We start from the raw sequence: 14,411 nt of genomic DNA, 5'->3' as shown, positions 1-14,411 counted from the left end.
AAAATGTCATGGAGAATCTGTCTACTCATTCCATGAAAAGGCAAACCACTATGACATGTTCATGCTGTACTAGATTACTATGACATTATGTCATTCTGAATGAGTCCTAGTACCTTGAAACTATCATGTTATGTAATGTCTCAAATGTTTTTTTTTATGAATTAAATTGTGTAAGGAAATGAAATACATTAAAATATTTAAATTCTATTCACTAATGTGTTTCTTGCCTGATATATTATTAGTAGCAGTATCAGAACTACTATGCAAGCTTAGTGACCACTGAGAGGTGTGAGCTTACTGAATAAAGCATTGCTCTCTGAATAGAGTTGGCAGTGAAGGGGGAAATAGTAGGCCAAATCTTCATTTCCCATCACGTTGTAATCCCACTCATTGGCAGCGGTGGTAAGGGTCAACCTTTGGCCTGGCACATAAAAGATTACAACGAATAAATCATGTTGGCTGGCTGCAGATCAGCTGATGTCAGATGATACAAATTAAAGGCATACCTGCTACATGCCTAACCTGTAATAAACCTTTGTAGTAATGTAGACCTCAATTAATGAAAATGTCTTTCCAGTTATCTCAGAACATTATTTTACCATGACTCACATCAGTTAGATACATAGTAGCCTGTTCATACAGTTCAGCAAATCAGAAATGACCTTTTAAATGCAAATTGTTTGTCAAAACATACTAATGATTTACTTATGATGTATCTCTCAGGTCTATATTGTGCAATATAATTATTAACAGGTGATTAGTGTTCAGAAGACCAGAACAGTAGTATGAGACAAATAAAAGAGCACTTTCCCTTTAAGAACTTGTCGTCACATGACATGATGCGGAAGAATTACAATCTCATGCTACAGTTGCACATGTGTTTGTGTATTAGACATTTATTGCTAGAAATATGTCGTTTTAGGACATTTATTGTTGCATTAATTTATAATTAATGATATAAGTGAAATGACAAATTGCTTAAAGACTACGATTTCTGCTTTTGGTTGAGCTTGGTAAACAGTAACGTATTTGAACAGTGTTAGCTAGCTAGCAACAATGTTATAGTGTGTTATGGTGTCACACTGATTCATTGAGCACATGAAACATTTGTAGCACTGACACGTCACATAACTGGTAAGACCATGGCTTAATACATGGCTTCTGATGATCAATTCATTGATTTTTACATAACTTGGGGTATAATATTGGTTTGATCCCTTTCTTTGCGACAGGACAGTCTTATCTACCATGACTATGACGGAGGAAGCACCGAGTGTCCCTGAGTGCTACATCTCAGAACATGAAGGGTTCTATGGAACCATCAAGAACTTCACCAGAGACTTTGTAGTCACAGAGATAGACATCCATGGCCAGATGGTCACTAAACCCAGTGTATCTGATGTTCCTCAATCATCCATCATTACTGAGGCATGTCCAGGTGCCAAGTCTGAAGGAAAGACTAATATTATTAGCCCAAAACATCAACACATCCTCAAAGAAGAGAATTCAGAACCTGGACCCGGTCAGAATGGTGACATCACATCCACCGCCAGCCAAGACTGTTTTGACCTGAGCATAATACTGGGTCAGGCTGTCTGTGAAGAGCTAGAGCAGTTCACTGCTTTATTGAGAGAGATGTCATCAAGTCCCAATGATGGCGTTGAGAAGAAGCTGGCCAACCAAGAATCATCCAATGGCAGTGAGAAGACGATGGCCAATCAAGAGTTATCCCTGGGTTCATTCCCAGACAAACACCAAAGGGCTAATGTCCACCGCGCTGTCCGACACAGCTTTCCCTTCCTGTTGACAGTAACCAACCAATCAGAGATCAGGGTTAAGGAGGACCCTGACTTTAAGCTCCTATCAGGTTTGGTCTCTGAGGCGGAGACCGAAGACTTTATCAGGTTCATCGACACCAAGATGCCTAATTCTGTGTACACATTCAGGAGTGATGACAGTAAGGAGCACAGGACGGCAGTGCACCACTTCCTCAGTAGACGGTTTGGTAAACTGGTGGAGACCAAGAGCTTCAGTGACCAGCAGCAGAAGACTACGGCCATTACGGTCCGGTTGAGAGAAAAAAGGGAAACCCAGGAAGAGGACGGCTGATGACAGTAAAGAGGAAGAGGTCTATACAGGTGAGAGGTCTATAGAGAACCTCACAGACTATGTTTCTCTTCTATATCTCTCCTATTTCTCTGTTTACTCTCTCTCCTATTTCTCTCCGTTTACTCTCTCCTATTTCTCTCTCCTACTTTGTTTTTCTCTTATGATTCTGTATGTACAGCAAGAAAAATGTTATTAGCCCAAGTAAGCATTTATATAGCTGCTTTAAACTGTACGTGACAAAAAAAAAACATATCCTTGGATTTATCCTCCCCAAATCCTGAACATGGACCCCACAAAACTGACCTTAAATCAGTGTCTAAGACCAACTTCACCCCACTCATAACACTCTATTCCCCTGGCGATACTTGCATACTACTTAGAATGAAGCAATGTGTTGGGCATGTATTCTAGGAAGTTAGTGTGGATACTATTGGCATGGGTTTCCTTCCCCTGCAGCGTTCACTCTGAGGAAGGAGAACCTAGAGACTCTGGAGGCTATCAGCTACATGGCAGCTGTCCTGGGGGTGCTGCCCTCTGACTTCACCTACGCTGGCATCAAGGACAAGAGGGCTGTCACCTACCAGTCCATGGTGGTCAAGAAGATCTCACCACAACGGTAGATAGAATGTGTTGCTGTTTCCATTCAAAGTCATTGGCTTAGCCTATGTGCTGTGGTCAACTCCCCTAGACTATAAACAGAGAGTTGACTAAAGCACTAACAGACTGGATCACCAGGCTATCCTTGGCTATGGTTTGATGATGAATATCTACAAAGTGCTACATTCTATTGGGGGCAAACTCAACTCATACATCACCACCACATTTATGCATTTCTAACATGCTAGTCCAGTGAGTTCACTGTCCACTGATGCATATCCTGTCCTCATCATGGGGACCGGTCAGACTAGTGCTGATGGGAGGGATGTGTGTTGTCAGGCTGAGAGAGAAGGCCAGTGAGTTTGAGAAGAGGGGGGTGGTCCTCTCCTCCGTCCGCTCCGTCTCTGAGCCTCTTCATCTGGGTAGACTCCAGGGGAACCACTTTGACCTGGTGGTACGGGATCTGAGGCCACACCAGGGTCATGGCACACTGATGGAGCTGGACTCACTGGTGCAGGAGGCTGTAGAGAACGTAAAGGTGAGACACTCCTATTCTGTGGCCTCCATTCAACCCTGGTCCTGGAGAGATGCAGGGTTTTGTCCAGCCCAGCACTGAAGCACTCAATGTAACTAATCAACCTAATCACCAAGCGTTTGATTGGCTGAATAAAAACATCAGACCCTGTTGGCCCCCAGACCCAAACTTGGAAACAAATGTAGATTTCTCTGTGCACTTTAATAGTCATTTCCACTGCACTGTGTGTAATTGAGGAGTGTTGTTCTCTGATCTGTAGTGAGAAGTAATTAAATATCAATTCTTTTAGGTCAAGGGGTTTGTGAACTACTATGGACCTCAGAGGTTTGGGACTGGACAGAGTGTTCAGTCTGACCGCGTCGGACTGGCCCTGCTCAAAGAGGAAATGGTACAGTTACATCTTCTGTGTTCTTATATTGCAAGAAACTGAAAACAGTGGATGTCAATGTTTCTATTTGTTCTGTCTGACTGGGTTGTCTTTCATGTGTCTCAGGTGGCAGCTGTCCGTCTGTTTTTCACACCAGAAGAGGGTGATGATCCTCAGAGCGTTGCCAAGAGACACTTCCTCCAGACTGGTGAGAAATTCTTGCTTACACTAGTCACCATTTCCTGTTTACCATGTTCTCTGTTTATATGGACCCCTTTTTCAGATTAAAAAATGTTCACCTTTATTGAACCAGGTAGGCCAGTTGAGAACACCTTTATTTAACCAGGTAGGCCAGTTGAGAACACCTTTATTTAACCAGAGAACACCTTTATTAACCAGGTACCAGGTAACCAGGTAGGCCAGTTGAGAACACCTTTATTTTAGGCCAGTTGAGAACACCTTTATTTAACCAGGTAGGCCAGTTGAGAACACCTTTATTTAACCAGGTAGGCCAGTTGAGAACACCTTTATTTAACCAGGTAGGCCAGTTGAGAACACCTTTATTTTATTGAACCAGGTAGGCCAGTTGAGAACACCTTTATTGAACCAGGCCAGTTGAGGAACCAGGTAGGCCAGTTGAGAACACCAGGTTTATTTAACCAGGTAGGCCAGTTGAGAACACCTTTATTTAACCAGGTAGGCCAGTTGAGAACACCTTTATTTAACCAGGTAGGCCAGTTGAGAACACCTTTATTGAACCAGGTAGGCCAGTTGAGAACACCTTTATTTAACCAGGTAGGCCAGTTGAGAACACCTTTATTTAACCAGGTAGGCCAGTTGAGAACACCTTTATTTAACCAGGTAGGCCAGTTGAGAACACCTTTATTGAACCAGGTAGGCCAGTTGAGAACACCTTTATTTAACCAGGTAGGCCAGTTGAGAACACCTTTATTTAACCAGGTAGGCCAGTTGAGAACACCTTTATTTAACCAGGTAGGCCAGTTGAGAACACCTTTATTGAACCAGGTAGGCCAGTTGAGAACACCTTTATTTAACCAGGTAGGCCAGTTGAGAACACCTTTATTGAACCAGGTAGGCCAGTTGAGAACACCTTTATTTAACCAGGTAGGCCAGTTGAGAACACCTTTATTGAACCAGGTAGGCCAGTTGAGAACACCTTTATTGAACCAGGTAGGCCAGTTGAGAACAAGTTCTCATTTACAACTGCGACCTGGCCAAGATAAAGCAAAGCACTGTGACACAAACAACAACACAGAGTTACACATGGAGTAAACAAACATACAGTCAATAAAACAGTAGGACTTTTCTTTTGACATGTATTTCATTTTCTACTCTTCTCCATTCTGACCCTCCACCCCTCTCCTCCCCCACCTCCTCAGATAATGCCAAGGAGGCCCTGTCTCTGATGCCCATGTCCAAGGCCAGAGAGAGGATGATGCTGAGGGCCCTACATCGCTATGGGACGGGCCCAGAGGGCTGCACACGTGCCTGGCTCAGCCTACCCCATGGGATGAGGGTCTTCTACCCCCACGCATACTGCAGGTCTGGGATTCATATCACCTGTTTAACTGATTGAAATATTCTGAATCTTTCTGGTTCTATTTGTATTCCTACTTTCATTTGTATTTCCTTCTTCCTCTTCACTCACTTTGTTTGAAGTATACTATATCAATAAAGATTTTTTTGATTTGCAGCCGGGTCTGGAACGAGGCGGCTGCACACAGGCTGACCACGCTGGGCCACAGGGCCAGGCAGGGAGATCTGGTCTGGAAGCAGAGGAGAGAGGAGGGGATAGAGGCGGGAGAAACCAGCTTACCTCAGGTAGTTCAGTTCCAGGGAGATCTGGTCTGGAAGCAGAGGAGAGAGGAGGGGATAGAGGCGGGAGAAACCAGTTTACCTCAGGTAGTTCAGTTCCAGGGAGATCTGGTCTGGAAGCAGAGGAGAGAGGAGGGGATAGAGGCGGGAGAAACCAGTTTACCTCAGGTAGTTCAGTTCCAGGGAGATCTGGTCTGGAAGCAGAGGAGAGAGGAGGGGATAGAGGGGGGAGAAACCAGCTTACCTCAGGTAGTTCAGTTCCAGGGAGATCTGGTCTGGAAGCAGAGGAGAGAGGAGGGGATAGAGGCGGGAGAAACCAGTTTACCTCAGGTAGTTCAGTTCCAGGGAGATCTGGTCTGGAAGCAGAGGAGAGAGGAGGGGATAGAGGCGGGAGAAACCAGTTTACCTCAGGTAGTTCAGTTCCAGGGAGATCTGGTCTGGAAGCAGAGGAGAGAGGAGGGGATAGAGGCGGGAGAAACCAGCTTACCTCAGGTAGTTCAGTTCCAGGGAGATCTGGTCTGGAAGCAGAGGAGAGAGGAGGGGATAGAGGCGGGAGAAACCAGCTTACCTCAGGTAGTTCAGTTCCAGGATGACTTAATAACGGAGTCAAATAAACAGTCAAAGTCACTTGTGTGAATCATTTTTAATCGGTGCCAAAGATTTGGCCTCTCGGCTCTATCTTTGAGTGTGACACCCAGTGATACTCGCTCACTGAGATTGAACCAGTCATAAAGATGGTACTGAGATGGACCTTTGCTCTCTATTCCCCCAGATTCATGTTGTTACTGCTGCAGAGGAGGAGGAGGAAGTCTACTCACTAGGACAGGTTTCTACACACACACACACACACACCTGTCCACTCCCCTGTTCTACAGTACCTTGTACCATTTTAACTATTAATCTACTCTGCAAACATGGGTGTGTTGTCTGAGTGCGTTGCCGAGCCCAGTGAAACCTACATCCACAAAACACTACACAAATCAAATGGGTTATGATTCTATTGAATCCATTGTTCACTTCTGCTGTGCTCTTCCATCAGGTGGTTCTTCCCATGCTTGGCAACACTGTGAAGTACCCAGAGAACCCTATAGGGGGCTGGTACCAGGAGAGACTGGCGAGGGATGGACTACAGAGTTGTCGTTTCAGAGTCACTCCTCTCAAACTGAACCTCCCTGGCTGCTACCGCCCCTTACTGGCCATCCCACATAGCCTGACCTACAGGCTGGAGCAGGGCCAGAGAGCTGGGGAGAGGCAACAGGAGTGGAATGGAAAGTCAAGTCACAGACACAACTAGACCTGGAGGTCTGGGAGGCAGAGAGGAGGGGAGTCAACATGCAGTACCCTGACACAGACACAACTAGACCTGGAGGTCTGGAGAGGCAGAGAGGAGACACAACTAGGGAGTCAACGGTGCAGTACCCTGACACAGACACAACTAGACCTGGAGGTCTGGAGAGGCAGAGAGGGAGGGGAGTCAACGAGGTCTGCAGTACCCTGACACAGACACAACTAGACCTGGAGGTCTGGAGAGGCAGAGAGGAGGGGAGTCAACGGTGCAGTACCCTGACACAGACACAACTAGACCTGGAGGTCTGGAGAGGCAGAGAGGAGGGGAGTCAACGGTGCAGTACCCTGACACAGACACAACTAGACCTGGAGGTCTGGAGAGGCAGAGAGGAGGGGAGTCAACGGTGCAGTACCCTGACACAGACACAACTAGACCTGGAGGTCTGGAGAGGCAGAGAGGAGGGGAGTCAACGGTGCAGTACCCTGACACAGACACAACTAGACCTGGAGGTCTGGAGAGGCAGAGGAGGAGGGGCGTGCAGGGTAATGGAGAGGGGGAGTCAACGGTGCAGTACCCTGACACAGTCACAACTAGACCTGGAGGTCTGGAGAGGCAGAGAGGAGGGGAGTCAACGGTGAAGTACCCTGACACAGACGCACCTAGTTTGACCTTGAACTTTGACCTGGACTCTTCCTGCTACGCCACCATCTGCCTCAGAGAGGTCATGAAATGTGACCCTTAAACTGGAGTCTCAGATGTTGTATGTACTACTGTATGTACAGTATTTTGATTAATATTGTACTTTGTACACAGTATGGCCTCTTGTGTACATGTAGGGTACTGCTACAGTATTGTGTTTTGTACACATTATGACCTCTTGTGTACATGTAGGGTACTGCTACAGTATTGTGTTTTGTACACATTATGACCTCTTGTGTACATGTAGGGTACTGCTACAGTATTGTGTTTTGTACACATTATGACCTCTTGTGTACATGTAGGGTACTGCTACAGTATTGTGTTTTGTACACATTATGGCCTCTTGTGTACATGTAGGGTACTGCTACAGTATTGTGTTGTGTACACAGTATGGCCTCTTGTGTACATGTAGGGTACTGCTACAGTATTGTGTTGTGTACACATTATGGCCTCTTGTGTACATGTTTGTACACATTATGACCTCTTGTGGTACTGCTACAGTATTGTGTTTTGTACACATTATGGCCTCTTGTGTACATGTAGGGTACTGCTACAGTATTGTGTTGTGTACACATTATGGCCTCTTGTGTACTTGTAGGGTACTGCTACAGTATTGTGTTGTGTACACAGTATGGCCTCATGTGTACTTGTAAGATACTGCTACAGTATTGTGTTGTGTACACATTATGGCCTCTTGTGTACATGAAGGATACACTGCTACATGAAGGATACTGCTACAGTATTGTGTTGTGTACACAGTATGGCCTCTTGTGTACATGAAGGATACTGCTACAGTATTGTGTGATCAGTTTGCTGATTGTTGCCTGATTTGTCAGACATGTCGTTAATAAAAAAATGCTTTGTTAATTTACTGACTGAATGAGAATTCTTCACAGTGGATTACAGGTAGAATCACATTGAATGTTGAAAGTTAATTTAGTTGTGTGAATGTAGAAGAACCTCAGCCTACACAGCATGGTCACTGAAGGTGATCTCAGCCTACACAGCATGGTCACTGGGTGATCTCAGCCTATGGCACAGCATGGTACTGAAGGGTGATCTCAGCCTACACAGCATGGTCACAGTTTGCTGATCTCAGCCTGCACAGCATGGTCACAGAGGGTGATCTCAGCCTAAAAACAGCATGGTCACTAATTGATCTCAGCCTGAACAGCATGGTCACTAGAGGGTGATCTCAGCCTCACAGCATGGTCAAGAGGTGATCTCAGCCTGCACAGCATGGTCACTAGAAGGAATCTCAGCCTACACAGCATGGTCACTAGAAGGTGATCTCAGCCTGCACAGCATGGTCACTAGAAGGTGATCTCAGCCTGCACAGCATGGTCACTAGAGGGTGATCTCAGCCTACACAGCATGGTCACTAGAGGGTGATCTCAGCCTGCACAGCATGGTCACTAGAGGGTGATCTCAGCCTGCACAGCATGGTCACTAGAGGGTGATCTCAGCCTGCACAGCATGGTCACTAGAGGGTGATCTCAGCCTGCACAGCATGGTCACTAGAGGGTGATCTCAGCCTGCACAGCATGGTCACTAGAGGGTTATCTCAGCCTACACAGCATGGTCACTAGAGGGTGATCTCAGCCTACACAGCATGGTCACTAGAAGGTGATCTCAGCCTGCACAGCATGGTCACTAGAGGGTGATCTCAGCCTACACAGCATGGTCACTAGAAGGTGATCTCAGCCTATACAGCATGGTCACTAGAAGGTGATCTCAGCCTACACAGCATGGTCACTAGAGGGTGATCTCAGCCTACACAGCATGGTCACTAGAGGGTGATCTCAGCCTATACAGCATGGTCACTAGAAGGTGATCTCAGCCTATACAGCATGGTCACTAGAAGGTGATCTCAGCCTACACAGCATGGTCACTAGAGGGTGATGGTGCCTCATGAGTTGTTTATCAGGTGAACAAGTGAATGAATACCTACTTGAAGGTACAGTAACTGAGTAAAACATGTTAACACTAGTCTGTTTGTCTTTTGATGCCAGTACTGGACAAACTGTTGCCAAGCTATAGTAGGATAATGATCATCTGATCAGATAGAACATGTTCTATCAGATAACAGTTCTCATAAACTGATTCCTACGTCTATGCCTGTCCGTACCCAACATGCTAATCTTTAATTTAAAAAAAATATTGCAACAGCAGCTGTGGGAATATTCAAGAGAACTTATATGAAATGTAATGAAGCATAAACCCAATATATATAATATAATTCTCCCCCTCATCATGCTCTAGCCTCTGGCTGGCCCTCTGAAATAAAATTCAGACAGCTATGCAGCATCTCAAATAGCTCCCTACTACCTTTATAGTGCCAGGGCTCTGGTCAAAAGAAGTGCACTGTAAAGGGAATAGGATTCCTTTTGGGACAGACAGCGTTTCTCCTGTGGGTCCTTGGTAGATTTCAGACTAGATTTTTTTAAAGGCAGGACCATATCAAATTTCTGTCATGAATCATTTAATTTGATTCTTCACTTCCATTTTTAGCTTCTGTTAGTGATGTGAAAACCTTACTGTTAGAGAGTAAGTGTGGCATGTCTGAGTTTGGGTTTGTGAGTTCTGACTTGTAGTGGAGACTCAGTCCTAAGCAGCGTACCTGCCTGTAGGGTTAGGGCAGAGTGTCTGAGTTTGGGTTTGTGGGTTCTGACTTGTAGTGGAGACTCAGTCCTAAGCAGCGTACCTGCCTGTAGGGTTAGGGCAGAGTGTCTGAGTTTGGGTTTGTGGGTTCTGACTTGTAGTCGAGACTCAGTCCTAAGCAGCGTACCTGCCTGTAGGGTTAGGGCAGAGTGTCTGAGTTTGGGTTTGTGGGTTCTGACTTGTAGTCGAGACTCAGTCCTAAGCAGCGTACCTGCCTGTAGGGTTAGGGCAGAGTGTCTGAGTTTGGGTTTGTGGGTTCTGACTTGTAGTCGAGACTCAGTCCTAAGCAGCGTACCTGCCTGTAGGGTTAGGGCAGAGTGTCTGAGTTTGGGTTTGTGGGTTCTGACTTGTAGTCGAGACTCAGTCCTAAGCAGCGTACCTGCCTGTAGGGTTAGGGCAGAGTGTCTGAGTTTGGGTTTGTGGGTTCTGACTTGTAGTCGAGACTCAGTCCTAAGCAGCGTACCTGCCTGTAGGGTTAGGGCAGAGTGTCTGAGTTTGGGTTTGTGGGTTCTGACTTGTAGTCGAGACTCAGTCCTAAGCAGCGTACCTGCCTGTAGGGTTAGGGCAGAGTGTCTGAGTTTGGGTTTGTGGGTTCTGACTTGTAGTCGAGACTCAGTCCTAAGCAGCGTACCTGCCTGTAGGGTTAGGGCAGAGTGTCTGAGTTTGGGTTTGTGGGTTCTGACTTGTAGTCGAGACTCAGTCCTAAGCAGCGTACCTGCCTGTAGGGTTAGGGCAGAGTGTCTGAGTTTGGGTTTGTGGGTTCTGACTTGTAGTCGAGACTCAGTCCTAAGCAGCGTACCTGCCTGTAGGGTTAGGGCAGAGTGTCTGAGTTTGGGTTTGTGGGTTCTGACTTGTAGTCGAGACTCAGTCCTAAGCAGCGTACCTGCCTGTAGGGTTAGGGCAGAGTGTCTGAGTTTGGGTTTGTGGGTTCTGACTTGTAGTCGAGACTCAGTCCTAAGCAGCGTACCTGCCTGTAGGGTTAGGGCAGAGTGTCTGAGTTTGGGTTTGTGGGTTCTGACTTGTAGTGGAGACTCAGTCCTAAGCAGCGTACCTGCCTGTAGGGTTAGGGCAGAGTGTCTGAGTTTGGGTTTGTGGGTTCTGACTTGTAGTGGAGACTCAGTCCTAAGCAGCGTACCTGCCTGTAGGGTTAGGGCAGAGTGTCTGAGTTTGGGTTTGTGGGTTCTGACTTGTAGTGGAGACTCAGTCCTAAGCAGCGTACCTGCCTGTAGGGTTAGGGCAGAGTGTCTGAGTTTGGGTTTGTGGGTTCTGACTTGTAGTGGAGACTCAGTCCTAAGCAGCGTACCTGCCTGTAGGGTTAGGGCAGAGTGTCTGAGTTTGGGTTTGTGGGTTCTGACTTGTAGTGGAGACTCAGTCCTAAGCAGCGTACCTGCCTGTAGGGTTAGGGCAGAGTGTCTGAGTGTCAGAACAGAAGGTTCTGTATAGCAGACAGTTTAACTCCTGAGGGAAATCTCAAATGAGTTTGGGTTTGAATGTTTTCTGTACTAAAGTGACTTTAACCCCTGAACAATGGGATCTATTTATGTTTCAGTGGGTTCTGATATGTTGCACATCATGGCCTTGGAGGATTGCCTGAGGGACGGGGCAAAGTGTCTGTTTTGGATATGACAGGTTCTGACATGTAGAGACTCAGTCATAACAGCGTCATAGCGCCTTAGGGTTAGCGTGGTGGTACACCTCCCTACAGGATAGTACAACTAAGCAGAAGGGCCTTTCCTAAGGGACGACATGGTGTTTCTGAGGTCAACCATCAAGCAGTCGTGGTTGTAGGGTAGGGCAGTGTGTTTGATTTGGGTTTGAAGTTCTGAACTGGGATGAGTTCTGTCTGTGTCTGTGTCCTGCCTTAGGGCAGTGAGAGTGTCTGAGTTTGTGTGGGTTCTAACTAGTCTGAACTCAAGCAGCCCTGCGTGGAGGGTTAGCCCACATCCCTGGGCCTCAGACACTTCCCTCTCATCAACCTGAATGTGTTTTAACTAGTGGATCAGTTATGTCAGCCACAGCCCTGTTTACACAGGCTGAATAGCATCTCTAACCTGAAAATACGGGTTTGACCAGGGCGTTGTGGGTTCTTTGACTTCGAGACTCACCTAATAGCACTGCCTGAGCAGAGTGTCTGAGTTTGGGTTTGTGGGTTCTGACTTGTGTGAGACTCAGTCCTAAGCAGTGTGTAGGGTTAGTGCAGAGTGTCTGTGTTTGTGTTTGTGTGTTCTGACTTGTGCGTGCGTGACTGCGTGCGTGCGTGCGTGCGTGCGTGCGTGTCTGAGTTTGTGTGTGTGCGTTCGTGACGTTCGAGACTCAGTGCTAAGCAGCTTTCAGGGTTAGGGCAGAGTGTCTGAGTTTGGGTTTTGGGTTCTGACTTGGGAGACAGCCTGGTCGTTGCCTGAGGGTTAGACAGCATGTCTGGTTTAGTTTGAGGGTTCTGACTTGTAGTTGAGACTCAGTCCTAGACAGCATGGTGGTAGGGCAGAGTGTAACAGCATGTTTGTGGGTTCTGACTTGTAGGGTAGACAGTCATGGTGGTACCTGCCTGAGGGTAGGGCAGGTGTCTGAGTTTGGGTTTGTGGGTTCTGACTTGTAGTGAGACTCAGTCCTAAGCAGGGTACCTGACAGTATGGTGGTAGTTGAGGGGTAACAGCATGGTGGTAGTTGAGGGGTCTGACATGGTGGACTCAGTCCTAACAGCATGGTGGTAGGGTAGGGCAGGTGTCTGAGTTTGGTGGTGACTTGAGTCGAGACTCAGTCCTGGCGTTGAGGGTTAGACAGCATGGTGGTAGTTGAGGGTAACAGCATGGTGGTAGTTGAGGGGTAACAGCATGGTGGTAGTTGAGGTAGTTGAGGGGCAGACAGCATGGTGGTAGTTGAGAGGTAACTGACTGGTAGTTGAGACTCAGCATGGTGGTACCTGCCTGTAGGGTTAGGGCAGAGTGTCTGAGTTTGGGTAGTTGTGGGTTCTGACATGGTGGTAGTTCAGTCCTAACAGCATGCCTGTGGTAGTTAGGGCAGAGTGTCTGAGTTTGGTTGGTAGTTCTGACTTGGGTAACAGCCTGGTGGTACCTGTTGAGGGTTAGGGCAGAGTGTCAGTTTGGTTTGTGGGTTCTGAGAGGTAACTTGGTAGTTGAGGGGTAGACAGCATGGTGGTAGTTGAGAGGCAACAGCATGGTGGTAGGGTTAGGGCAGACAGTTTGTTTGTGGTTCTAGTTGAGAGACTCAGCATGGTGGTGTTGAGGGTTAGACAGCATGGTGGAGTTTGGGTTTGTGGGTTCTGACATGGTGTAGTTGAGACTCAGCAACAGCACCTGCCTGTAGGGTTGAGGGCAGACAGTCTGAGTTTGGTGGTAGTTTGAGAGGTAACTCATGGTGGTAGCCTGAGGGGGGTAGACAGCATGGTGGTAGTTGAGGGTTAGGGCAGATGTCTGGTTTGAGGGTAACAGCATGGTGGGTTCTGACTTGTAGTTGAGGGGAGCATCAGTAGTTGAGGGGTAACAGCATGGTACCTAGTTGAGGGGGGTAGACAGAGTGGTGGTTTGGGTTTGTGGGTTCTGATGGTGGTAGTTGAGACTCAGTCCTAAACAGCATGGTGGGTTAGGGCAGAGTGTCTGAGTTTGGGTTTGTGGTGTTGAGTGGAGACTCAGACAGCATGGTGGTAGTTGAGGGTTAGGGCACAGTCAGTTTGGTGGTAGTTTGAGAGGTAGACAGCATGGTAGTAGTTGAGGGGTAACAGCATGGTGGTAGTTTGTTTGTGGGTTCTGACAGCATGGTGGTAGTTGAGAGGTAACTGCCTGTAGGGTTGGTAGTTGAGTGGAGTTTGGGTTTGTGGTTCTGACTTGAGTGGAGACTCACTAAGCATGGTGGTAGCCTGTAGGGAGGGCAAGTGTCTGGTTTGGTAGTTTGAGTGGAGACTCAGTAGACAGCATGGTGGTAGTTGAGGGGTAACAGCATGGTGGTAGTTGAGGGGTAGACAGCATGGTGGTAGTTGAGGGGTAACAGCATGGTGGTAGTTGAGTGGGACTCAGACTAAGCATGGTGGTAGTTGAGGGGGTAACAGCATGGTGGTAGTTGAGTGCATGGTGTAGTTTGTAACAGCATGGTGGTAGTTGGGTTCTGACAGCATTGTAGTTGAGTACTCATGGTGGTAGTTGAAGGTAACAGCCTGGTGGTAGTTGAGGGTTAACAGTGTCAGTTTGTTTGTGGGTGAGTTGAGAGACTCAGTCCTAACAGCACCTGGTGTAGTTGGGCAGGTGTCAGCATGGTTCTGGTAGTCGAGACTCAGTCCTAACAGCGCACCTGCCTGGGGTTGAGGG

The 14,411-nt window shown here is 47.2% G+C and overlaps 1 protein-coding gene across 1 annotated transcript; it reads left to right on the top strand.

The window, feature by feature from the left end:
- The first annotated feature begins 836 nt into the window (after positions 1-836).
- On the top strand, positions 837-7,894 carry LOC124021737 (pseudouridylate synthase 7 homolog-like protein). The gene is given in 12 exon segments (XM_046336869.1): positions 837-1,134; positions 1,233-2,079; positions 2,081-2,138; positions 2,566-2,725; positions 3,046-3,244; positions 3,531-3,629; positions 3,735-3,816; positions 5,009-5,171; positions 5,324-5,450; positions 6,217-6,270; positions 6,484-6,704; positions 7,396-7,894. Coding segments are annotated over 11 exon segments (2,073 nt in total). The 5' UTR covers positions 837-1,134; positions 1,233-1,248; the 3' UTR covers positions 7,475-7,894.
- The last annotated feature ends 6,517 nt before the right edge of the window (positions 7,895-14,411 follow it).

The sequence above is a fragment of the Oncorhynchus gorbuscha genome, unplaced genomic scaffold, assembly GCF_021184085.1.
Source record: "Oncorhynchus gorbuscha isolate QuinsamMale2020 ecotype Even-year unplaced genomic scaffold, OgorEven_v1.0 Un_scaffold_1188, whole genome shotgun sequence".
Lineage (NCBI taxonomy): Eukaryota > Metazoa > Chordata > Actinopteri > Salmoniformes > Salmonidae > Oncorhynchus > Oncorhynchus gorbuscha.
The sequence above is the reverse complement of the archived record's forward strand: the minus strand, read 5'-3'. Positions and strand labels throughout refer to the sequence as shown.